Source organism: Tripterygium wilfordii, chromosome 18 (assembly GCF_013401445.1).
Source record: "Tripterygium wilfordii isolate XIE 37 chromosome 18, ASM1340144v1, whole genome shotgun sequence".
Taxonomy (NCBI): domain Eukaryota; kingdom Viridiplantae; phylum Streptophyta; class Magnoliopsida; order Celastrales; family Celastraceae; genus Tripterygium; species Tripterygium wilfordii.
The window spans coordinates 11,118,782-11,145,093 of NC_052249.1; the positions used below are offsets into that span (position 1 = coordinate 11,118,782).

The window sequence follows — 26,312 nt, forward strand, 5'->3', positions numbered from 1 at the left end:
GTTCCTGAAGATTAAGAATCCTCATTTATTTTTAATTAAATATCTATATTTTGTTTTTAAAAATATATAATTTCGACAATATCTTTGATTAGATATGATAATTTTTTTCCTTTTTTATAATTTATATATTTAAACTAAAATATTAAATTTTATTTAATTTAATACGTAAAATAATTGTAATTATTTGTCCTCATATGTCAAGAAAGAATGACCTGGCATCATTTTTCCATTTTCAAAGACGAGAGTGAGGCAGTGAAGAGCTCATTATCTATATGGTTTTTGGCAGTTCTCGAGTCACCAACTCACCGTTCGAGATGAACTACACCAGCTGCTGACATCATCATCATCGAGATTTCGCACTCCAACACGAAGGTTTCAATCATCGATGTGTGTTTTCCTTCACTTTCTCTTATTTTCTTTGCTTCTCTTCTCTCGCTGATTGCATATCTGGGCTTGAAATTCAGTCAACGGAAGGGAGCAAGAATGGCTACTCTGTCATCGCCTCCTCCCAATCCCGCCGACGATAAACCCCAAAATCAAGGTGCGATTTCTATTCTCTTTGTGTTTCTTTTCTTAATTTACATGTTTCATATCCGCTTGATTTTGCTGGCTGATATCATATATTCTGTGTATTTCTGTTTGGTTTCTCTGAACGTGAGGAAGTTGAATGAGAAGGAAATTGACTTGCAATAGTAGGTTTTCGAGTTTGAAGCTAAAATGTTCGTATTAAGTTTTTTTCTGTCTCTTTCATATCTCACTCATGTTGAAGATCGGTTTCAAGACAGGGTGAAGGACGTCTTTTGTTTGTTGTGTTTGTATTTGGATTTATACGATAAACGTGTATACTCAAGGGTTTGACAACTCAATTGCAAGAGCAATTGACCTTGTTGTATGCCAATTTTGTTCCAAAACAAAGCATGAATGGAAGTGTAGCTTACTACGTTAATCTTGCCCACTTAATAAGTTCACAATGATTGAGGATTTCTTATTATTGCTTGGTAGATCATTATGTTTTGATTACAACCAAACTGAACAATGGTAGAGCAATAGAAATATTCTGAACTTTATGTACCGTGACTCCAGGATTTTGAAAATTTAGAGGATAATTTTTTTGAAAATTTAGAGAATAAATTTTGGAGAATGATTTCGAAGAAAAACGAATGAGTGCAAGGGGGACCAAAGCAATTAGAGGCACCGAAAACTGGAAACCTATTAACCAGTAAGAAGGCTTCAAAACACTTTGCCATTGTGATAACAAACTGGCACTCAAGTTCCTTGTGCAACAAAAATTGTGTTTAATACTTATTAGAGATGACAGTTGACTAGAAGTTACTTTTTTTTTCCTTTCTTGGTGGGGATGAGGGCCATATCCAACTTTGGGAAGATTTTGATTGTTTGTTCTTGTTAATCTTTGAATTACATAGAAACTATGCATCCAAGATAATTGATCTGTCTTTTAAACTTGAGCTACAGATATTTTACAACCAAAATATGATGTTCAGCAAAACTCAAGTACAGAGGACGCCCAACAGAATTCCACAGCATCTATGTTTGTGAACTCAGAACCAATGCGGGAAGAGCAAGTGCAGAATGCTGTAAAATTTCTTTCTCATCCAAAGGTTAGGGGTTCTCCTGTTATATATAGGCGATCGTTTCTTGAGAAGAAGGGCCTTACAAAGGAGGAGATAGATGAAGCTTTTCGACGTGTTCCTGTAAGAAAGTTCTTTTGTTTTGTTTTTACATCTTTTGCCTTGTAGTTCCATTCAATTGCTTTTGAGAAGCTCAGTTTTCTAAATGCTTTAAACCTTCTCTCTTCTTGGCACCACATATTATGCGATCTACAGGATCCACCTCCTAGTGCTCAAGCAACTAGTACAAACCAAGGTAAGAAAATTTTATCATCTGTGGTTAGAGTTCATGGGGCTACTTGAATTTGACTAGAACTTAGATTGCGTGAAAAATGTATAGCTAATTTTATGTCGTCTGCCATGGTATCAACAGATGGACAGGTCAAGCCAATTTCAAACGTTCAACCACAAGCCCCAATACAAACTCTGCAGCCTGCAGCAGCTGCACCTACTCGTATAATTTCCTCAGTGGGGACCTTAGCACAGTCTCGGTTTCACTGGTATCATGCTATTCTTGCCGTTGGCGTCTTGGCGATTTCAGGAGCTGGAACAGCCGTCTTAATTAAGGTATTGATGGGCAATCTTTTATCTCTCCTAAGCTGTTAGATATTTCACAACTGCTTTTATATTTTATATTTCTATTATTTTTATTTTATAGTATTATGTTCCCTATTCTTCTTGCTTAACAAATTTATCATGAACACAGAAAAAAGATAACACATTCCTTGTTTAGAATGCTCTGGTCCCCAGGTTGAAATCTTGGATACGTAAGGTTGTCTTGGAGGAAGATGATGATCCTGTGAAAAAATTAAATGCAAAACCAAGTTTGGCAGAAGAAACAGCTGTGGCGGCAAAAGCTGCTGCAGCTGCAGCAGCTGATGTGGCAAAGGCAAGCCAGGAAATGTTAAGTTCCAAAAATGAAGGTAGAACTGTTATGGAAATTTAATTTATTCTGTCATGTAACTTTTTGATGCAAGAATTCCTATTATCTATTCAATCCTTGTTTTTCTCCAGTTGAATTATTTAGTGATGAGTAACTATCCATTTGATTTATGAACCTTGGCTTGTCCTTTACAGAGAAGAGATACTTTGAGGAATTTATGAATCTTTTAGATGTGCAAGTAAAGGAAATGAAGTCTATGAGTGTTGCCGTACGGAAATTGGAAGGTATAGAATCCTTCTTTATGATCACAATCAGATGTGTTGATATGTTTTCTGTGGGGCTTTCTTGGTTTTGCTTTTTGAATTTGATTTATCTTCTTGCTGTAGACTGTCTTTCTCTGTAACACGTTGTGTTATGATTTCAATTTGTTCTGAGTGGGGCTGGACATCCCATAAATACTTGGTCAAAAAATTTGATTAATGGTTCTTTGTCTTTTTAGGCGTCCAAACTTTTTGTGCAATTTGCACGGCCTTGAGTCAGGTGAAAGGTTTGCTTTTCTTTTTTACGGACTATGAAAAAAGCAGAAAGCAATTTAAGATTATAATAGTTTTTTGACTTTTTGCTTTATTTGAGTTTTATTTTTCTTGAGGAGGTAATGGGGTCATAAAACTCATTGGTTTTAGGATATCCCTAGAAATGTACGTGATCTGACATTCTGCTTCATTGACTTTTAAGTATCACTTCTTGGAAGAAAGTGACTTTTTTAATACCAAGCACCTGTTTGTCCATTATTCTTTTCTGTGGAACGTTGTTTGTAAAGTTGGTATCTGTTTTACCTCCTGATCACATCCTCGTTTCTATTGACACTAATGTTTCCTGGAAATACTGATGAGGAGCTACCACATGCCTAGCGGTCAAAGGCGATGAAATGCAGAATTTGTGACCATCTTCTTTTGCTTCTGGTAACATGTGTTGTTCTGACTCGATTATCCTTAATTTGTCAGAACAAGCAAATAATCCTGGAAATGCATCTATCTTTGATCAAGAAGATCATAGAGCTGTCTCAACCATGAGTTCAAAGGTTAGTTGAAAATAGTATGGACACTGATTACTCTGTTGATAAAGCTTAAGTTTTAGGTATACTAATTTATATTTCTCACAGCAATCATATGCGAATGGCAAGGCAGATTTTAACTCACGCTCAGGTTGTTTCTAGAATTTCAGTTGTTGGTTCTGATTAATTTGTCAGCAATCATATTCAACCTTTTATAGTAGTGCCGATTTCAATGTCTAATAATGATGTCTTTGTCAATGTTCTCTGCAGTCGGATCTTCCTTCCCACCTGCATCTACAGAACCCTCTGTCGCACCTCACCCAAAATCATACATGGAGGTAAGTAATTTTCATGTTTCTTTTGTACTTGTTTTTCCTCAAGTGCCATCCCTCTATTTTTTGATCATTTATGATGGAAACACGTGCAATTCTGTTACTTTAAATATACATATTGCCATATCGGTGTGACGATTCCTGGGTGAAAATGTAGAAAGGATTTAATTGTCTTGCATCAATTGGTACAAGATGCTAAACGCTCAGGAATGCAACTCAGGGCGTGAAACCGTCATTTTTACTTTCAAATATCTGGCCACATTCATAGCTAATGCAAAAATGGTCACCAGAACGCTAACAGTCTAGAATTGACATGGGCTTTGGCTACTGTATCACCGTGCGTCTTCAAACAAATTATGGAAGATTACCCGTGAACCCCCTCAAGTTAGGTAAAGGGAAAAAAACAAGCATGAATACAGCCTTTGCCTTTGAAACGGCACTAATTGCCTTATCGGAGTTACTAGGTAACTGGTTGATATCATTTTAATTCTTGTTCTTGATATAAAATTTGAACTTTGAATCATTTCTAGTTTTGGTGTTGCCCTTAATTAATTCTTTCGCAACCTTTTATCATGATTTGTAATCTAAAAAATGCTATTGGAATTTGTTCCTAACTTTTTTTTTTGTCTAAGTTTATATCTGGGGTGTTGGATTTGAGCCCCTGCCCTCATGAGCTGGGTGGAGGGGATCCTACTGCTTGAACTAGTGGTGATCCCCAAGTGAATACCATGCAATGTATAGTTGGTACCTTCAATTATATGTGAGATACATATCCTTCTGTAATAGCTAAAATGACTGTTGATGCATCAGCATTATTTAGTACTTATTGGAATTTGGAAAGAGAGTGACGAAACACTATAAGGCCATAAGCCAATGCGAGAATTCTCAAGAGTTGTGTGTATCAACTAAATCGTGCCTTATCAATTCCAAAGAAATTTGTGAGTATAATAATCCTTTTTTTCAGCTAGAAATTGAATTTTCATGATTGCATTCTCTTGACTGGAAGAGCAGCAACTGACATACTTGATGTGTAGTGAATTAATTTACTCCAATTAATCTGTCTTTAGATTTCACAGGGTATATATGTATATTGTTTTCCTTATTATTCCAAATGAAGGCGAGTAGACTTGTTTGCTATGCATTTATTGGTTCTACTTTTTGTCATATTTTATGGTAGTGATCGCTGGAGATTAAAAAGTAGCCTACAAAATTTTTGGACTCGGTAACGTACAAAATTTTATGCTTTGGATTTGGCAGAATACTTTTTACTTATTATCTTACTTTGTAACAGATCATGGCAATGATCCAGAGAGGGGAGAAGCCACCTAATATTAGAGTAATTTATCGCCTTTTTTTTGAGACTGCAATTTTACCTAGTTTGTATACTGGGATTATCTGGCTGGTCAAATTTCTAATTTCCAGTTATTCTGTGTGCTTATGTAGGACATAAATGATCAACCTCCAAATCCTAACCAGCAAATCCCTAATCCACGCATAGCACCTAGAACTAAGGTATACTTTCCGAGACATGGATGTATGATCTCTTTAAATGCATTGAACTTAGGAAAGGGAAATTTTGGATTTTGTTTCATTTACATAGACAGGGCCATTTCTTTGATTTTGTACATTCAAATCCTCAATTCCAGCACTGTCAGTCGTTATATGCATGCACTGCCAATACAATTGCAAATCTGATGATTAGAACTAGTAAGAAAAGAGCAAGTATTGTACTAGTTACCTAATTTCATGTTCTGAGATTATTGGCCTTTGCAAAATTAATAAAGAAGAGCTCTTAAAGTCTTTAGTATTTGTCGATGTTTATCTGACATAAGCAGAACAAATGAAGAAGAAGAATTTTTGAATGCGCTTCATTTGCAGGTCTGATAATACTTTTTTCTCCTCTTATGTAGCCTTGGGATGTTGGTCAGGCCCAAAATAGCTCCAACCAAGTACTTCAATCTCAAGTGAGTGCAGAAGGCTTGAATTCGAATTTACAATACAATGGGCTGAGCTATCAGTTGGATGGTGAGAGCTCAGTGCCCTGGAGGCAGCAAAAGAGTGCCAGAATCACTGAGATTGAAAACGAAGATGAACTCAAGGCTGGACCTTATGGTGCACGAACTAACGAGCAACGAGTCCAGCGTTCATGGGTTCCTCCCCAGCCACCCCCCATTGTCATGCCTGAAGCAGCTGAAGCAATCCGACGGCCAAAATCAGCTGTCCAGAACGAACAATCAGCAGATGATCAGTCTGCATCCCGTCCTGACGATGCAGCTGATGAGTTGCAAAGAGTGACAAAAATATCTGAATCCGGAGGTGTTCTGAAGATCAATGGGGAGGGGTCTGGATTGAATTCAACTGAGATACAAGTAGAATAGAAGGTGAAACCTTCATGAAGTGGGATTGAATTTTCCTGATCTGCTCGAGGTAAGTTGTCTGATAGACATTTGTAGCAATGACATTCACTATCCATCTCGTGGATCGACATAAAACAAATAAATTGAGTATTTATCTACTCTGGAAACTTCTATCTATGGTAGTACCATGGGTATGTTGTTTCATTTCAAGAGCGAGTAATGTTTGAAATAGACACTGAAAGCTTATTGTTGCGACTTTTGCTTTCTAAACCTGTAGGCCATTCTATGCAAGCCTTCTATGTTGAAGTATCATGTCAAATTATTTCCTTAAGGTCCATGACTAAGAGCATCCACAGTAGTAAATTAAATATTCAGCACTTCAAAATCATTCTCTCTCCTATGTGGCACAATTTAATTGGGTGAGTGGGTCCTACAATGCATACTATTCATCAACACTCCATACATTCCAACACTCTATATTCATTTTCTCTATTTTCTCTCTCTTTTTTTCCATCATCTCTCTCTTTCTTTCCATCATCTCTCTCTACCTTTTAATATTCTCGCTATTTCTTTTCATCACATTTCTATTCCTTTTCATCATCTCTCTTCACTATTCATCAACTATATATATACTCCAACTCTCAAGTATCCTTTTTCCACAATTAAATTTTCAAGTGTCATTTTTCATCTATTGTGTGCATGTAGTGCTATACTTATCAAAAAAGTAACATTTCAAGTACTTGAAATACACTCCATTATATCAATTGTGAACATTTAGCACTTAACTTATCAAGAAAGTATCATCTCAAGTAATTCAAAATCATCCCATTGTGGATGCTCTTAGCAGAGTTCATATTCAGCCATCGTCACTTCCAGTACCATAGTTGTGACTTGTGAGTAGTTGAAATTTGAAGGAATAATCGGACTCTTGTGGTCATATTTAATTTTTAATACTCCTTTTTGGGTCAAGCCTTCTGATTTTTCTAGCAAGACTTGGTGCTATGTTGTGATCTCATATAGTTGTGACTTTCTGAAGTGGTCACTTTCTGTGTTAGTGAAATTGGTTTTATTTCTACAGTCTACAGTCAACCTTTGAAGCATTATTGGATGATTATTCAAAAGTTTGAATTAGGTCTCCTCCGATTGCATTTTATATTGTGTTTAATCAGGATGATCTACCATAATAAGACAATGCAAGGATAGAGGCATCTCCACTATCTTCTACTGTAGATACCATTTAGTCTTTAACTGAAAGTGACTCATAGGAAAGGGGTGACAAAACTTTGTTCGGTTTGGATGACTGAATCTGTTCGATATGAATTAAATCAAATTTGAACATAAGTTATACATCTGAAATTCGGATCCAAACATAAATTTTTTGTTTGGTTTAAAACCGAGTTCTGATCCAAACACATAAATCTTATCCGATTTATTTGTTTGGATCTTAACTTGGATTAGGTCAGTTGAGTATATTCGAAATCTAATCCGGGTTAAGGTCTTGACATGTAAATATTTCGAACATGTGTTGTTATCCGACTCGAAATTAACTCGGAACCAAATTTTTGTCACCCTTAATAGAATATTAACATATTTGTACTGTTCAGGCATTGAACATGCTCAGCAGCCTTATGTGGACAATGCCTCGTGATTCTATCTTACTGACTACCATGTTGTCCTTTTCTTCTTAACCTTTTTGGGACATTTTAATCAATAATGGACTGCCATGTTAAAATCGTTGGACTAGTCATAGTGGTTGGTAAGAGCCTGTTCATTTCAACATCGTGATTCAAATGGAGAAATATATTCAATGCAAATATTAAGTTAGGTAGGAATACTGCATTATTCCAAGGCTGATTTGAGCATTGACAAAAACAATATATAAATGTTTTTCTCGTAGTCTATTTTGATTGTCAAGAATAAAATTTTATATTGGATTAACATAACCAACCGAAGATTTATAAGCAAAGATTCACTTACTCTCACAAAACCAATATCTTTTTGTTGCTTAAGTATCATAGATGATGGTGTGAAAAAATAAAATCGTGCGAACTTATGACCGAGAGCGAACAATATTGGTTTATAATTATTAGGATGAATTTTCTAACACCTGTTACTGGCTGCCTAATCACCGAAAAGAAAGCCAAAAGGGGTAAAATAAAAAAACAACTAGAATCAAAGTTGAAAAGATACCTCAGTGCAAGATATCAAAACCAATCCAAACCAAAACGACCGTCGTTCCATATATTATTAATTTTGGACATTTTGCAAAACGACGACGTAGGACTATATAGTTAAATAATTACTAGCATATAAAGATTATAAGTAGTGGCCACCCAGTTTGATTCCGATTTCGTCTTATCCCGCACTTTGCATTTCCCATTTTCGAAATCAATTATTAATTAGTCGCACGGCCTATGCAAATGCAAATCCCCCAAACCCAAACCACACAATTGTGTCTCTAACAAACGAGAGCACATGCACGCGCCACTGTTCTCCGGCCGCAGATAAAACTACACTTCTGTACTCTTTCTTCTTTCTCTGCTCAACAGATTTGATTGAAGCTTGAAACCAAATAATTCATGGCTTTGAATTTGTTGTCGCCGGCTGAGATTAAGTCAATCTCCTTGTTCGGTTCCACCACCAGCAACTCTTCTCAGCGCCTCAAGCATTCAGGTATTTGCTCCTCTTGATTTTCTGTTTGTTTGCTGAGAATAACGGAATGAAAGCTGTGAAATAGGTGGAAATAGTGTGAGAGAGACGTTCGGCGGAGTAGATTGTGTTTGGTTGGGGAGCGAAATAAAACGAACAGAGAGAAGAGATTATTTTGTTTGGTTGGTGTGAGAGGTGAAAAACGTGGGAAAGTTATCGTTCTATTTAGGGCTAAAATGAGCTTCCATTTCGAGAAGACGAAGAAAACCGTGGCGGAAAATCATGATATTGGTAGTTTATTCTGATCTTAATTCGAAACAGTTTGTTGAATGATGGATTTTCACGCGCTTCAAGACATGATTCGGAGTTTTTCGAATTGACAGTCTTAAAGCATGGATCAAACATAATAGAAGTGTATTTTCTGTTTGGTTCACTAACCTTCTAAGCTCTAATTACATGGCACATCATTATTCGTTTCTGCTTCAATTCTGTTTTTTGTTTTTTTGTGTGTTTCCCTATTTTATTTGCTAATTTTATTGTATAGTGATTTTTTTTCAATCCCCCCCCTATATGTTACCTAGCTGTCTGTGAAACGTTGTCGGATGTACGATTTCATGCTGTATGTAATCTTGAATCTGCTGCTGTACTGATTCAGGCGGATTTGCCTTGAGGAAGAAGTGTAATGGCATAAGAATTCATTGTTCAGCTCAGCAGCCTCAACCAGCTTGGCCAGGCCGAGCATACCCTGAGCCCGGTCGTAAGACTTGGGATGGTCCGAAGCCTATTTCAATTGTTGGATCTACTGGTTCCATTGGCACTCAGGTAAGAAAAGACCAATGGTACCGTACAGAAATACAAAAGATAATTGTGGTTGAAGACTTGAAATGCCAATTCTGATGTTCCTAATGAACATATTTCCCGTCTGATTTTTAGGGGTGTAAAATATTATTGAGAACCAAATAAAAACATTGAAAATAGTGAAACAATCACATTTCTGATTTTGCATCAAGTTAACGGTCTTAAGCATGAACCAGGTTTTACTTCCATATCTTTTATTTTGAAACCTATGCTATATACAAAACATGTGTATAAAACTTGGTTACCTATCTATTTACCTTACTTGATTGCTCTCCCTCTGGCTCTCCTGTCCTTACTGTCAATAAAAACTGCATGTGTGTTCTTTGAACGAAATGATTGCCTGCTTTGTGGATTGTGGTCTATCCCATCTTTAGCTGCTTTTGAACAAAATCTTGTACTTTGCAGACACTGGATATAGTTGCTGAGAACCCTGATAAGTTTAGAGTTGTGGCACTCGCAGCTGGTTCAAATGTAACTCTTCTCGCTGATCAGGTAGGCAGTCTTAATGCTCTATAGAACTCACAATAATATGAATTCTCCACTTACAATTCTTAATAGTGAGAACTAAACCAGTAAGTGAGCTTAAACATAAGAACTGACACGTTACCAATATGAGTTTAGCTGAGGAAGTTACTTTATATTTGTTCCTGAGAAAATATTAGAATTTTTCACTGTAGTGAACGGATTCTTGATACAGGTGAAGACATTCAAACCTCAACTAGTTGCTGTTCGAAATGAATCCCTAGTAGATGAACTCAAAGAGGCTTTGGCTGATGCTGAACAAAAACCTGAGATTATTCCTGGGGAACAAGGTGTCATTGAGGTAGCCTTCCATCTAATTCATTGGTTTTTATTTTGCTGATGAAATCAATTTTCATTTTTAGAAGTGATGCTTGTGATTCAATTTCAGGTTGCTCGTCATCCTGAGGCTGTTAGTGTAGTTACTGGTATAGTAGGCTGTGCAGGTTTAAAGGTAAGTCTGTAGGAAATCTCTTGTATGCTCGTCTGTGTTTCACATATTGCTTGCTTTGATTATGTTTTCTGGTCAAGATTTGTTAGATTCTTTTTCTCCTAAGACTTAAATTCTTTTGGAGACTTGGTGCAAGAGGGTGGAGTTCACATATTATTACCTTTTTTTTGCGAATTTGGTTATACCTCAGTGATTGGTGACAACATAACTTTTTGAAATGCCGATATGCTTTCAATAGTGGTGATGAGTAGTTGCAGTTTACATATAAAATATCAGCTGTTGTCAATTTAAAAAGAGAGAGAGAGAGAGGAGAATAAGCTTTTTCACATAATAAAAACACTTTTCAGCTTGAAAAGTGTAATCGTTGGAATCAATTTCTTAGTAGAAAGAGATGCATTGCTCAAAGACACTTGTAGATCACATTATGATAATGATTGTCATTTGACTCGTTTCAGTACTCTTTTAAAGATTCTAATTTTGATTGGGTCAAGAACTGCAGAGGATATTCTATATTAGCGACAAAACTATCAGCTGAAAGTTACCTTTTGATTCTTTTAGCCTACAGTGGCTGCAATAGAAGCAGGGAAAGATATTTGCTTAGCCAACAAAGAGACACTGATTGCTGGAGGTCCTTTCGTCCTTCCTCTTGCAAATAAATACAATGTGAAAATCCTTCCAGCTGATTCTGAGCATTCTGCCATTTTTCAGGTGTGAGCTTTACTTCTATAACACATTCTGTGTAGATATTTCATTCGTATTAGTGCTTTTGAGTTTTGAGACATTTTCCTTTGTTCTCTTCCATGAATATCTAATCATTCCGTCTCTTGATTCCTTTATTCTTCCCTTAGTAAGAACTAAAAAAACACCTTTTTCTGCAGTGTATTCAAGGATTGCCAGAGGGTGCACTTCGGCGCATAATTTTAACTGCCTCCGGAGGAGCTTTCAGGTCAAAATTCTATTTTAAGCTGAAATGTTTAAGAGCATGGATGTGATGTACTCAGGAATGTATTTTTCCTTTCTTCTTCTGAAATAAATGCCTGGCCACCAATAGTGCTACCTTATTGTTGTGCCCACTGCTTGTTTGGTCATTTTAAATGACATGTTTTAGAGACATGGTTACTGAGAACAGGAACTTATAAATACTTACATATTTCTTCATCTTCACATTAACGCAACACTTCTTAATCAAATTGTGTCCATTTTACATCAAAGTGTTGAGCATCACTTATTATTCAAATATTTAACTATTTTTCAAGTGCCTTTTTTGAACATCACCTCTTAGTCATCTTGCCGCCAGATTTTGGTTTTTCAGTTATGTTTTTACTAGTTTGTTGGTGATTACTGAATTTTTCACTCCTTTACGTATAGGGATTGGCCAGTTAGTAAACTGAAAGAAGTGAAAGTGGCTGATGCTCTGAAGCATCCTAACTGGAATATGGGGAAGAAGATTACTGTGGACTCAGCAACCCTTTTTAATAAGGTTTGTTTTTATATATTGTTTTCCTCTTTTTTTGGTAAACCCGGCATTATTCATCACTTGATGATGCTACTTTTGTCTGAGTCAAAAGCTTTAATCTCATTTTCCTTGCAACAGGGTTTAGAAGTTATTGAAGCACATTATTTGTATGGAGCAGACTATGACAATATTGAGATTGTAATTCATCCGCAGTCTATCATTCATTCAATGATTGAAACACAGGTCTGTCTATTGTACTATGTCATCTTCTTGCTATGTTGAAACTGACAGACATTAGCAACTACTCGTGTTCTTTGTAAAAGCACTGCTACCTGTTGACTTTCACCTTGGATTCTTCAAGTCCTTATCTTTAATGTTATCTTTTTCCCCCTCTCTCCAGGATTCATCTGTTCTTGCACAACTGGGGTGGCCTGATATGCGCTTGCCAATTCTGTACACAATGTCATGGCCTGAGAGAATTTACTGCTCTGAAGTAACTTGGCCACGTCTTGATCTTTGCAAGTAATTATTCTTTTTCTCTGTCAAGATAGGGATTTAAAGCGCATGCCAATAGTTCTTAATGTCAATATCCCATGGGATTTCACTAGAAATATAGTAAAGATATTGGGACAGGAACAATAGATATAGTACCAGAATAATACACACACACGCACACAATTGGACCTATCTAAGTAGTTTTAACTTTGGAAGTGACCAAATTGAAATCAAGCATTGAATTGACATGTTTGCAAATAAGTTTTCTTATCTTGAGGATAAGAAAGAACAGAAAAATTGTCCTATCATTGTAATTGGTAATCTGTTGAATGCGCGAAAATGCAGAGATCTTATTGTTCTGTTTAATCTGATTACATGATTAAAATGGGATTGTACAGGCTTGGCTCGCTAACATTTAAGTCTCCTGACAATGTAAAATACCCATCCATGGATCTTGCTTATGCTGCTGGACGGGCTGGGGGCACCATGACTGGAGTTCTTAGTGCAGCTAATGAGAAAGCTGTAGAGATGTTCATCGAGGAGAAGTAAGTATACTAATACGTAATTGCCTTTTCTCTTGGTCCTTTCTTCCTTTTTCCCCTAGAATCCTGATAATTTCGGAGCCAATGGTATGACCGTATGAGGTTCTGGTGAAAATTTAGAATCTTGACTTTTATTTGAAAATAGAATGGCTGGAAAGTTGTGGGTCTTGTGGCTTAACTAAGGTAGCATATTTTGAAAGTAGATCCTACCTCGCTTTATATAGTAATTACAGAAATCTAAGTTTTTGTAATATTCATGTCTGAATTTCCTGAGTTTCCCAGCAGTCTCATCATACAGCTGCTGGGAACAATCCATGTAGAATGATAACCGGTTTATCTATTTTGGAGGGTCCACATGCAGGAGTCAGAATTTATATTTGTACATTGTAAATTTGTAATTAAGTTTCTCCTGAAAAGCTTGACAAAGTATGTAAAAAAAAGACTGGCAAGAAGCCTACTGTATAGCATTTAGTTCAATTGGTTTACTGTGATGCTTATTCATTACATGTGCTATTTGCTTGCTGGCTCTTCGATAAAGGTAGTTTGCTGTTCCTATAGATCATCGGCTAATTCATATTTTGCCACTCTTTTCAGGATCAGTTATCTTGACATTTTCAAGGTTGTTGAGTTGACATGTAACAAGCACATAGAAGAATTAGTGGTCTCGCCGTCATTGGAGGAAATTATTCACTACGACTTGTGGGCAAGGGAATTTGCTGCTGGTTTACAAGAGTCTTTTGATTTAAATCCTGTCTTTGCATGAATCACAGCTTCGGCCATGTTTCAAGAGTGATTGATAATCATGAAGGTATGTAATACTCCCGCCATCAACTTTTGTTCTTATAGCAGGTCATGGGGGAAGTATAGAGAGGCACCCAAAATGAGTTCCTCATAGATTGTAATGTGTAAATGTATTTCTTCACCAGCTGATGAAGTCATGTCCGGAAGAAACGAGTGGAAGTTCATGAAGAAAGAAATGGAAATTGCTTTTGCGTTTTACTTATCATCCCGGTTAATCTACTCCTTTCGATTCTAATAAAAAGTGAAAATGTTGAAGGCTTATTGTACAGATTCTGCATTGCGTCTGTTCGTTGCGAATGTTTTCAACTCATGTTAAAACTATGTAAGGGTATGTTTTTGGCCATTGTAAGAAACTCTTGAAAAGTCAAGCACGGTGATGTATTATGAATAAGTACAGAATTTGCGAGAAAACAAAAAAATTTAATTTCCAGCAAAGAAAAGGGAAACCGAGTCCCACATGACATCCTGCTACATCTTTTCTTGAGTCGTGCAAATCATGGAATTGTCCCGTGGAGGATTTGCATTGTATTGTATGGCCCAGCCCCCAAAAGAAGTAAAAGGAAGACTGCCCTGTGAAACTACCCCACTCTTCTGCTATTTCTAAATCAACTTCCAACTTTTTAACTCTTTTGTTGGTATCAGTATGAGAAATTGTTGTGAAGCTTCGTACTTCAATCATATTTTTTCCGATTCTTGACCTTTTTTTTTTTTGGTTTTCCCACTAAGAATCTTGAATTAGGTCTTGGTTTTTAAAATTGGATCATTATTTGGTGCGTATGAGACAGGAAAATGCAAGTGCTGGAGGAAGGATTACTGGATAAAACCCTCTGTCCATGTGAAACTTACTCTAAATACTCACCGGAGAACAACAACGTGAGAGAGGTTTGTGAGCGCTACTCCATGTTCTGATTTGTGCCGGGCATTAGTAGCCCAATCAATTGAGCAACTCCAATGGCAAATTTGTTTTAAGCACTCCAAAAATTTTAAAATTTGTGCATCACCAAATTATCATGTGTGAACTCTACAATGGTAACAATTTCAAACACTCCAAAAATGACCCATTTCCGTCCATCTTCTCTCTCTCTCTCTTGATTCATAAATGAATTTTAATTATTCTATCATGTAAATAACACATGACAAGTATTTATTGGATGTATGGGTTAGTATTCATCCATTAAAAGTCTCTCCTTCCATCAGGTGTTCCTAAATATACTTGTCGATATCAAGTGTGAAAAATGCCCCATTGTAACTTACACCCATTGTAGCTTACGTAGAATTTGAAACGTAAGTTTCAAATATTTGAAAAATGAGTTTCAAGTGTTGCATTGGAGATGTTCTAAGTCCCCGCTTAATAATTTGATGGTGCATAAATTACAAAATTTTTGGAGTGCTAAAACATATTTGTCATTGGAGTTGCTCTTAGTTATTCTTTAGAAACTTGTTATCATCTTCCACTTCCGATTACTAAAAAATCTAATACATGCATGCACTAAGTTCCCACTTGCCTCAACCAGGCGAGCGAGTATTAGTGGGAGAGGGTGTGAGACCTTGAACACATTCTCCCAAAATTCCAAATTAATGGGTTTGCTTTTACAGGGTGGAATTGACATGGAATATGACAAATGTCAAATCCATATAGACCAAGCCCAACTCCATCCCCCAAACTTTTTTTGACGGGTAAACCCGTTGAAAGCGTATAGTTGACGGTAAACAAATGGGTCATATATAATATCCACAAATCACATGAGTAGGTTAACCCGTTGAAAGCGCACAGTTGAAGGTAAACATATGGATCATATGTAATATCCGCAAATCACATGAGTCGGTTAAGTCTCAGATCGAAATTTAATCTGAAAATAACGTTAAGTCGTGCCAGAATAAATATTAAATCATTCGATTTCCCACACACATGTGTTAAGATATTCAAACCACTAACTTAAATACTTAACTATATGAACAAACCATTTTTTTTCAATCCCCCACACAAAATGCTATTGGACATTCGGTTCATCCTTTCAACTTCACTTAGAAATTTGAGATAAAAGGAGACCTATGGGCCCCCCACTATAACCCAATTCCAATTTCCAAGAGACAAGAAACAACTCAGCAATTCCAATTTCAGAAATGCAACAATTCCAATTTCAGTTATACAGCCTTTGCTTGGTTGTAAAAACTTCCAAATAATTTCTTATCACAGCCAAACGAAGAACAAAAAACCAGATAAAGTTGTGATGACGAATAAAAAGCAATCATACCCAGTTGATTATCAACAAAACTAATTATCATACAACTCTTTCACTTCATACAAATGTAAATAGCCAAAACCATACCTATGTGATTATAGGTCTACTAATAACATAATTAATAACTAATTAAAATAAATTTGTACACAAAACCCAGACAAAAAACCCGCAATATCGATTCGAATTCCGATCCTGTCTATTCACATTGGCGACAACCCCAACCAGGTCCTGCCGATACGGCAAGTAAGACTGCCGTTTCTCTTTTTCCTTCACCGCCCTGTTTCGTTTTACATATTCCTCATAAACTCCTCCTCTCGCCTCCTGGATACTGTTTTTCTCTGCTTTGCTTCCTCTGTTTTTTTTTTTGGTGTTGCTATTGAATGGTATCAGGAACACGAACGCGTCCTTGCCGTCGCTGTGGCTCCGATACATAGGTTTCGAAACTTCCACCGCTTTGACGAACCTGTGATCTTATCCGAAGGCCTTGGCAATGACTCTCCCGCTTTTTTCGGTCTCCAAACGCAGTACGTGCCTGGTTCCGGGCCGTCTAATTCGTCCGCCTCCGACGATGAACAAGTCGTGTATGTGAGCTCCCGCTCTTCGCTGAACAACTGTCGTAACGGAAGCGGATACGGCGTCGCTTTGGTTTTCATTGTGGCAGGTTCCTCGTTTATTGCGCACAAAGAGTTGGAGAGCAAATCCGTGTTGAAGAGCGGGTAGACCGGCCTGATCTGTCCGTTGTAGAAGATGTCGTCGGCAGTGATAGGTATGGACTCCTCTTCTCTGCATACAATTGAAAACTCAAACTCTCCATCGCTTTTATCTCCGTCGTTGTTATCGTCGTGATTGTCTAGTTCGGGTTGTTTACATCTCTCGGTGCTCAAATAGTGAAAATCGGAGTCAGAGTCTGTTTCGTTTTTGAATTCTTGAACGACTCGGGCCGCAATCTCGGAGTGCTTGCCGGAGGAGTAGGTGTTGAAACTAGGAGATCCTTCCGGAGAGACCGAGAGTAGTGAACTACTTTCCTGCATTTCCGAATTCAATTTTCAATCTTTCTAGAGAGAGAAAGAAGGAATTGAGAGATATAGACAAACTAGCAGTGTTGGCGGAGATTTAACGAGAAGGAAAGGAAACGAAGAGGGCGTTTATATCGAAATTTAGCGTAGGCGCTTTGTTTATAAGGCGAAGAGATGGTGATTGGTGAGGTGGCGGAGGGTTGGGTGTGGGTGGGCCTACTAAATAATCAAAATGGTTTTTTTTTTTTTTTTTAATTTTATGGAAGTTTAATTAATGATATACAATCTTTGGCGGATGACAAACGAATAATTCATTATTGATAGTTGCACAATTCACACGTGGTTCTCGTTATGGGGCTTGCTTAAAAATATGAAGATGAGGTGCCATATGTACATATATATATAGGCTCCGTTTGGCACGGCGGAAAAATTGATTTTCAATGCTAGCGGAAATGCTGTGAAAAATATGCTGAGCTTAAAGCTGTGAAATATGCTGTGAGGTGTTTGGTGAAATAAAAACTGACGCTAGCGGAAAAACTGTTGAATTAAAGTATTATAATATTAGTTTTTTATATTTATATTAAAAGTAATCTAATAAATATAATTCTTATTAAAATTAATTTTAAGTATTCATTTAATTAATCAAATATAATTTATATTTAAAATTAATTTGAAGTAATTTTTAATTAATCAACTTAATTTTCTTACATTTATTGTATTTTTTAATTTATATTTAAGTAATCAATTAATTTTCTTATATTTATTGTATTTTTTAATTTATCATTATGTATTAAAATTAAACACCTATAAAATTAAAAGTCTTAAATATAAATATTTTATTTGTATTTTTTAAATTAAATTAATTTTATTTTAATATTAAATTTACTGTTATAATAGTTATAAATGCATAAATATAATTAATTTATTAAAAAATAGTTTTATTTAAACCATTAAACACAATTAAGTGGGTCCCATTAATAAAATAATAATACTTTTATCTAAAAAGTGTGGGACCCACACATTAAAAAAAATTTTAAAAAAAGCTACAGCTTTTTCGCCTGTTTGGCAGGACGGAGCCGCAAAGCGGCTCCGTGGGCGGCTCCGCTTGTGGAGCCGCCCTGCCAAACAGGCAGATAGATAGTAATCGAAGGAGGTGATTTTCGTGTGTTCATATTGGTTGCACACCTTAGTGCGCAACATCGGGGTTAATTTTTTTAACCGATGATGACATTGTATAAGTTTGTTTTTTAAATATTAGATATAAACTTAAACTTGAGTCGTCAGGTTTATGCGTATGTAAATTTTCCACCTAACGATAAGATAAATTGGGTCAAAATTCAATGTGTGGATACAAAGATATTGCTCCTATTAATAATCAAATTTGGAACTTTCTGAATTCATACAGTTTGACCAAATAAGTGGTAATTTTACTTAACCATGTAAATTTGCATTACCTTCAAGCCAAGCTAAGCCAAGGACCAGTGTCTGCCGTCTGGTGGGATCTACACGTACGTGGCGGATTCCATGCAGATTTACAACCGCGCACCATCTCCTATTCTCCTATATCGTGTCTTATGGCCACACAATTATATGGAAAAAGGCCTTTAAACAACATGCATATATATACATAGTGATGCTTAATGCCTTGCAAGACCATAGGAAATACCAAAATTTATTTTAATTTTTGGTGATATACATAGTCTGGAATGCCAGGAAGATACTCGCTGGCATGGTAGTGAGTGATGGTGGTTGCCTGGTTCGCGTAATGGTGACCAAATGAAGAAGAAATGAGAAGAAAGGAAAAAAGAGAGATGAGAGAGGCTTGTTCGTGAAAGGTATTATGAATTTTATTTTTATTTCTCTATCTTATACGGAGTTTTAAATGGAGCCTAACGAAAGTAATAAGCGGTAAGAAAAACAAATCCCATAAAACTTATTGTAACATAGATCATCCAGATGGATTTGGGCTAAAATTTGAGAAGTCAAGTTAGAAAACACTCTTAACGTGAGTTTTGATATTCAAGGGGCCAGATTTAACAAGACTTGACCAATGGCTGGGATGGGATGACCTGCGCTCAAAACGGACTTTGACCCTTTAACGGCGCTATGGTCGTGCCCACCGTTCATGCCACTCCATGCAAAAGAGGACGAGGAGGAACCCTAAACTTCAAAGCGTTCTCTATTCTATTCTGAAGGAAGCAGGAACGTACGAGAATATGGTTTCTTGTTATGATTATGTTGATTTGGTTTGATTATTCGTTTTTCAATCCTTCAATTCGTGTAGAATAATGTTTTTATTTCAAGTTTATGTGCCCTTGTTCTTCCTTACATCCATGAATTTGGATTTTGTTTGGGGAATTATGTATATCACTATCACGAATCTTCTCCTTATTGTTATGGCTGAGAATGCTATATTTTGCCTAATTTCAGGGATCAAAGGAATCGAGTAATGGAGTATCTCTAGAGGAATTCAAATGGAAGGACTTGGAATTGTTCACTGATAACTTAAGTGAGAAAAACTTTATTGATGTCACCCTACATGGCAAGGTCTACCATGGAACAACTCCGCAGGGTCAAGGGGTCACGGTGAAGATCTGGGGAGATTTTGGCTTCTACTTCCGATGTGGTATATATTGACAACGTTGTTGTCAGGTTGCGAGTATGTTCTCTTCCCTAACCCAACCTGGCATCCCTTTTTCATGTCTCTGTATTATCACCTTCTTTATATATATACATATATATATATTTTTTTTATACCAGCAAGAACTGAAATTCTTGGGGCATCCAAGCATGCGGAATAATCCTTGTTTGGTGAAGCTGATCGGATATTGCATTGATGGTGATGATCATTTGGGTATTGTTTACAATATTAAGTCCTGTTTACAATATTAAGTCCAGGGGTAACTTATACAACCTCATCAAAAAAGTGATGCTACTCACTTTGATTTCCATTGGTTTGCATTTTTGGATTTACAGTCTGCGTCCACAATTTTATTTTATTTTGTTTTTTCTGATTGCAGGCCCTGCCTCCAGCTATTTGGAGACACCGATGAAACAGTTCATTCGATTAGGTAGGTAGCCGGCATGATGGCGAGCGAAGTTTTGGTGGAGAACCAGAACAACAATAAATTTTTTTTTAACTTTTAAGTAACGCTTTTTTGGTACCGCACATTTGAGGTAGCAAAACTGAAAAAGTAGAAATAGGTAAACCTACGAGTAACCCGTTGGAAGGCTTCACCATGAAAAAGCATAATAAAGTACTCTACTCTTTTGCCTATTTTTGGTTATGCGTTGGACATGTTCTAATTGGCATTTAGTTGTGCAACTGTGGAGGGATATTCGTAGAGTCTAATGCTTTGAGTGAAACTTTTGAATATGTTAAATATATGTCATCTTAATATATTCTGTAACTAAAATGAAAATAAATAGAGAGTCTTGGATGACAAAAAAAACCGATCCGAGTACTATTCACAGGGTACCCGATCCGTTTAAAACCTGAAAACCGATCCTATAGGTTTAGGAAACGGTTTTGGTTTTGGTTTTCAAATCCATCATGGTTTAGGGTCGGGTTTCATTTTTGGTGTCTGGTTTAGGGTACCCGAACCGTTTAATAAAAAGATCCATTATAGTAATAATATTACAAATCATATATAAAGGTATACTACTAGGATACTAAATTATAACATGATAAAGCATATTAAAAGTATATATTTATAGAAGCATACTAATAAAATTATACATTAGACTAATTTGAATTTTAAAATCATAATTTATATTAATCATACTCAATATTAATTTATATTAATATAATCATCAAAGAAAAAAATAAAAATATTTAAAGTTAAATGGTAAACGGGTACCCGATAGTAAATGATTACGGAACAATTCCAGATTTAGAAATTTAAATGGTTTTGGAACGGTTTTGATATTTCCTAATTGGAAGGGTACCCGACCCGTTGCCATCCCTAAGCATTAGGGATCACAATGGTTTCCTCACTTCGCAAATTGTTAATTGCAGTATTAGGAGTACAGCCTTGTGTTGCAGATCTACAATTTAACAGAGCTTGTTGTATGTCTGTACCTTTACTATGCAACAAGATCGGATGTATATGCATTTGATGTCATACGGTTAATGTTGATAACTAAAAGGGTTGGAGCTAGGGTTAAAAAATGGAGAGAGATAATATCCTGATGGATCCATCAGAACGGGTAGAAAGGGAGTACAAATGACTAAGCAAGATAATTTGGACTAAGCCATCCCTTGTTGTGCATAAAAGCCTGAAGGCCGAAAAAAGTTCTGATACTTGACATGGAATTAAAGTCTCGAAGCTTGCAATGCATTGTTTAAAACATCTTGATCCGCGTTTGGGGAGTTGGATGGCCAGGGCAAGTAGCCATCAATTGGCAGAAGTTGTTCACAGTTTGCAATCCATATGCATGTGATATAACCAATTTCATGGAGGTGTTCATGATTTGGGAAGTTAGGGAAGGATAGGTTAAACAATCCAACCGTGACTGAGTCATGGAGCGGCGTTGGGGCCTGCAAACCCGCCTCATATTCGCTCTAGTACATTAACATTCTTAATTATTTTCATACATCTCTATTTGGTTTAGTGTCATAATCATATATTCAAGTTAGAAAAGTGATGTTTGTTTTCGTGGGCAGACAAACAAAGAATCTCAAATCATCCCTTGTCCTTTAGACTTTATTTGAAACTCTATTGTATTGTACGAAAAAAAATATTGAAATAAATGAATTAGAACAGAAGCAGAAGAATAACACTGAATCTACGAAAAGAACAAAAGCAAAAGAACAACAGAAATCGAAAAATTGCAAGAGCTCAAGGGAAGGAGACATACATTTTTGGAATCAAAGGAGGAAGGACGAAGAAGGCAGGCGGTGTAAGAACTTACGGAGCAAAAAAATTGAAGAACTCAGAGAAAATTACTTGGAGAGGAGGAAGAAGAGAGACCGCGACTGCCTGTTTATATAGCACAAAAACACGTAGGTAACCACCATTGAGGAAGAGTCGTCGCTGCTTTTTTGTATGAATTTTGGCCAAATAAAGAGAGGTAATTTTCCATGGGATTGTAATTTTGAACTCTAAATTACCTTAATACCCTTGCAAAAGAAAAATATCACCGATGCGTTTGAGCTGTGTTTGGGTGTTGGTCTAAAAAACTAATCACCTGTACACTCGCAGTCGCCGATGTTCCGTGATCCAAAAACACACCATGCTTTCTTTATTTTTGATATTATATTATATTTTTGTGTTGTACAATATGAAATTTAATAAAACTAAATAATCAACTAAGCAATTTTAAGGAACATTACACTCGCAGTCGCCGATGTTCCCTGATCCAAAAACACACCATGCTTTCTTTATTTTTGATATTATATTATATTTTTGTGTTGTACAATATGAAATTTAATAAAACTAAATAATCAACTAAGCAATTTTAAGCAACATTCATTAATAAAGGAAGATGGGGAAATGTAAAAAAAAAAAATGCCAAATAAAAAAAGTAGTATTCACATCAAGAAATAACAATTTAATGGAAACTGATTATATTGGAAACTAAACAAATTTACCCCCTCTATACACCTCCCGTTAATAATACACCTCGCCCTATCACTTTGTCCAAAAAACACCCCTTGTACACCTGATCTCACCGCTTCACAAGTGATTCACAAAAATCCATAAGAGCCTCAATTACGCAAGAAAAACAACTCAAGAATATGCTCATAGTAAAAGCCGCCTGTACACGATGATTGGATTCGCAAGTCTATGATCACAAAGAATATTACATCCACGACCCCCATCCAGGAAACATCTGACATAGACGTTCGGAATCTATGGCATCTTGTATAAGTTGTTGAACCTATGTAGGGGATAAATGTCACGCAAGAAAACCTAGTAAATAAGTGAATAAAAAAGGAATGAACGAAAAGTGTTGTGCTGACACCGGAAAACTACCTGGCCATGTACACTTCTCATTTCACCTTCCTCGTATCCATCTAATTTTTGCTTGACACGCATTAGTGCTCGTGCAGCATCCATGTTCCCTTCATATTCTTCTTGAGAATCTTCCAAGAGAGTCTCCAAATCATCCTCCCTTTCCTACAAAGAACCAAAAACAGGAAGGGAAAAAACGAAAAAACAGCATGAGCAGAAATGTATTTTACCCTACTGTTGAGACCCAGTAATAATCATGCCTGTTAATTTTCACTCTAAAATCCATTGCACAAAAGCTTTTTAAGACAAGTGCAAAAGCCGATAATTCTCTCTCCCTCTCTCAGATCTTGTAGTTGGACAAAATTGTGGAAGATTATGACTACCTTTTGGCGCTGCAATGCTTTCAGAGGAGATAAGGCCCATTTATACAAGGGGTCATGGATAAAGACCTGCAGAAAATTACGAGTTATATTAAGAAGTAAAAGCCACGCTTCATTTATTTTAGAAATAAACTGAGCCATGTGAGTATACTTCAATGATGGTCAGCAATGCTTCTTTGTTTGTCCGCATAACGGACAGAGTTTCCTCGCAACATCTTCGGAAAATCCCTTCCACCCCAGTGACACCCATGCCATCAATTATATCTCTTGTCAGTCTAAATGGAACCTGTCAAATACACACAAATTTCATGCAAAGTAAGTGAGAGCCAATACTATATGATAATGGAGAAATGTAGAAAGGTGAAATGGGAAAGAAAATGGCAGGAAGGGAACAAACCCGCTCTGGTGTCTTGAGCATCAAGCCTTGTTCAAATGCAACTCCAAGATCTATGTGAACAACTTCTGCAGAGGCTTGATCAATTAAGATATTCATGGAATGTCGGTCTCCAAGGCCAACAATGTAACCCACCTTGAAAACAAAATTAGTACGTAATCAGTATCACAAACTTCTTTAATTGTATTATGTAACAGTAATACTTATCCTCCATTAGAAGATATTTGTTTGGTCAGTTACTGGAAAAACAGAATTTGGATCCTTTTTGAAATGGCAAATGATTCAATTAAATATTGAAAATGATCACAGAGTGCAACACTTGAAGCTATTAAGATGTCCCAAATTATAATTCTGATTGAATATCACTACAAAACCTCCAAAAGAGGGGGAAAAAAAGGAAAGAGCTGAAAATTCATTGTATGTAGATAAAGACAGATGCAATAAGCAACAAAGATGAACATTTCAATAGGAAGTATTTAAAATTTTTTTTTATATTCATGTCATATTCCTAGATCTAATTTGGTGTGAACTTTTACAAAGCTTTTCGCATGGTTATAGACTCTCTGGAAGCAGTCAGAAAATTGGTTTGGGAAGGGTCACACATCTGAAGATATGTACTGTTATATTCAGAATAATACTGAATGGTCTAACCATTCCACAACAATAGCTTATATAATCAGAAAGACGCAAAATGACATCCATATTACCAAGATCTCAAATAGAAATGTATCCATTTGTAGTAATGCACCTTCAGCAATCTATTTTATATACATGATGTGGCGATTCATATCGTTTTTACCAGTTTAGACATGTACGAGCTGTTGTTTCAATAATACAGAACAAACCGAGCAATAATGTCTGCTCAAAGAGGAATCAAAACTTTCACTTTTGAAAAGTAATATATATAAACTTTCAGAGAGTAGAGTAAGCTGACCATTGAACTAGCTGCCACACTTCTTGTGTATGCAAGTCTCTTCTCAAACCAGTCGGCAGGTTGCATAAACCTCTCCAAGAAAAAGTAATGCATGACAGGCCTGCATGACGTCTCAATAAAGTTAAATACTCACCCAGTAATGTTAGGTCCTTAGAAACAGAGCTTGTGAACTTTAAGAGGCTCATTAACCTGAAGTTCTCACAAACTTGCTGGAAAGCTTTCCGCTTGTCCTTTTCCTGTAAATACCATCAAAGTGATAATATCAAACACAAAATTATCAAGGTTGTACACTATTTGATAAGAAGTTGTAGAATAATATTATTGCTCGATTCTCCTTTCATTCTGAGATAGAAGTGCATATTGTCACTCAATTTGCAGCAGAAGTGACTTTAAATAAATATCTTCGCCATAATTTTAAACATATTACAAGATTATATCATTATATGTAGGATAAAATAATTCTCTACTTAGGATGTTATTTATGGAGATTATGGAATTAGAATTATTTTCTAATCATTGCAATGAGTGAATCAATCCTAAGCTGAAAAATTGTAAGACCCGTCTGTTGTATCATATTCATATAAGAACCCCTTAATTCCCTCTAATATGCAGCAGATGCTCTAGCTACCTAAGCACACTGGGTTTCATTGCTTGGTGGCTACGAAACATACAATCTTGACTTGAGGTTCTAATGACTTGCAAAATGCTGGCAGATACCTTGAACTTCTAAATAGGAATTTTTTTGATATAGAACTATTGTTCTGTAGATGAAAGAAGATTATGGTACTTGCATTTAACATGTGCTCTCGACATTTACTAAATGACCAGTCTCCAATACCATAGCGGCCATGAGCACCTCCATTTCTCGTGCTGACAGTAAAATTTAAATAGTCAGACACTAAAATAGTTAAAATATCATAGGAAACCACACAAAATAGGGGGGGGGGGAACAAAAGTAATTTCACTGACCTCCCTATAAGATATTCTCCAAGAGGCAGAGTACCATTGACCCATTCAAGAACACCAGCACTTGGAGTAAAGGGAACCACCTATGTCATCAACAGCTATGCACTCATTACAAACTTCATAAGAACAATGATTTCACATTTTTCATACACAGACCATTAAAAGAGAACCAGTTTTTGATAAATGCGATTGGTGTGACACATATCCGTAGATAACAAAATCTCAAGGAAACGAGATGAAAGAAAAGAAAAGAAAGAAGTAACGTCCAACGACTGGCCTAGCGCTACAAAAGCCAAAAACAATAAACCCACACAGGGATCTTACTTGCACTTGAAAAGTTCAAAAATTTATCTCCTAGCAACAAGAAGGTAAAACAAATCACAAATTATAGTACCAG

General features: G+C 36.3%; 3 protein-coding genes and 1 pseudogene across 7 annotated transcripts in view; 2 read left to right on the top strand and 2 right to left on the bottom strand.

Annotated features, from left to right (window-relative positions):
• Positions 1-217: 217 nt before the first annotated feature.
• LOC119984348 (peroxisomal membrane protein PEX14-like) lies at positions 218-6,585 on the top strand. 3 transcript variants are annotated; one of them, XM_038828252.1, is made up of 13 exons: positions 218-372; positions 465-541; positions 1,474-1,712; positions 1,845-1,884; positions 2,002-2,195; positions 2,362-2,551; positions 2,706-2,795; positions 3,516-3,592; positions 3,674-3,716; positions 3,836-3,903; positions 5,189-5,233; positions 5,341-5,409; positions 5,808-6,585. In XM_038828252.1, the coding sequence occupies exons 2-13, from the start codon at positions 484-486 to the stop codon at positions 6,273-6,275; spliced, it is 1,581 nt and encodes a 526-aa protein (XP_038684180.1). In that variant the 5' UTR covers positions 218-372; positions 465-483; the 3' UTR covers positions 6,276-6,585. The 3 variants fall into 3 exon arrangements, with proteins under 3 accessions (XP_038684180.1, XP_038684179.1, XP_038684181.1); XM_038828251.1 differs by having other exon boundaries at positions 228-387; XM_038828253.1 differs by lacking the exons at positions 5,189-5,233; positions 5,341-5,409 and having other exon boundaries at positions 228-387.
• Positions 6,586-8,589: 2,004 nt separating this feature from the next.
• Positions 8,590-14,488, top strand: LOC119984402 (1-deoxy-D-xylulose 5-phosphate reductoisomerase, chloroplastic). The gene is made up of 13 exons (XM_038828324.1): positions 8,590-8,927; positions 9,559-9,725; positions 10,167-10,253; positions 10,459-10,584; positions 10,672-10,734; positions 11,290-11,439; positions 11,610-11,677; positions 12,100-12,211; positions 12,326-12,430; positions 12,588-12,709; positions 13,081-13,227; positions 13,819-14,032; positions 14,151-14,488. The coding sequence occupies exons 1-12, from the start codon at positions 8,834-8,836 to the stop codon at positions 13,985-13,987; spliced, it is 1,410 nt and encodes a 469-aa protein (XP_038684252.1). The 5' UTR covers positions 8,590-8,833; the 3' UTR covers positions 13,988-14,032; positions 14,151-14,488.
• A 1,777-nt stretch (positions 14,489-16,265) lies between these two features.
• LOC119984692 lies at positions 16,266-17,412 on the bottom strand (annotated as a pseudogene).
• A 5,390-nt stretch (positions 17,413-22,802) lies between these two features.
• Positions 22,803-26,312, bottom strand: part of LOC119983858 (serine/threonine-protein kinase ATM) — a 47,155-nt gene continuing 43,645 nt past the window's right edge. For 2 of the 3 annotated variants that reach the window (XM_038827587.1, XM_038827588.1), the window contains 9 exons: positions 25,919-25,998; positions 25,741-25,819; positions 25,139-25,185; positions 24,950-25,049; positions 24,019-24,150; positions 23,773-23,907; positions 23,625-23,690; positions 23,263-23,406; positions 22,803-23,167 (listed from right to left, as the gene is read on the bottom strand). In XM_038827587.1, coding sequence (XP_038683515.1) covers positions 23,090-23,167; positions 23,263-23,406; positions 23,625-23,690; positions 23,773-23,907; positions 24,019-24,150; positions 24,950-25,049; positions 25,139-25,185; positions 25,741-25,819; positions 25,919-25,998 — 861 coding nt within the window. In that variant the 3' untranslated portion in view covers positions 22,803-23,089. Of the gene's footprint in view, positions 23,168-23,262; positions 23,407-23,624; positions 23,691-23,772; positions 23,908-24,018; positions 24,151-24,949; positions 25,050-25,138; positions 25,186-25,740; positions 25,820-25,918; positions 25,999-26,312 lie in introns of those variants that run through there. The other variant, XR_005464765.1, reaches the window with a different exon arrangement.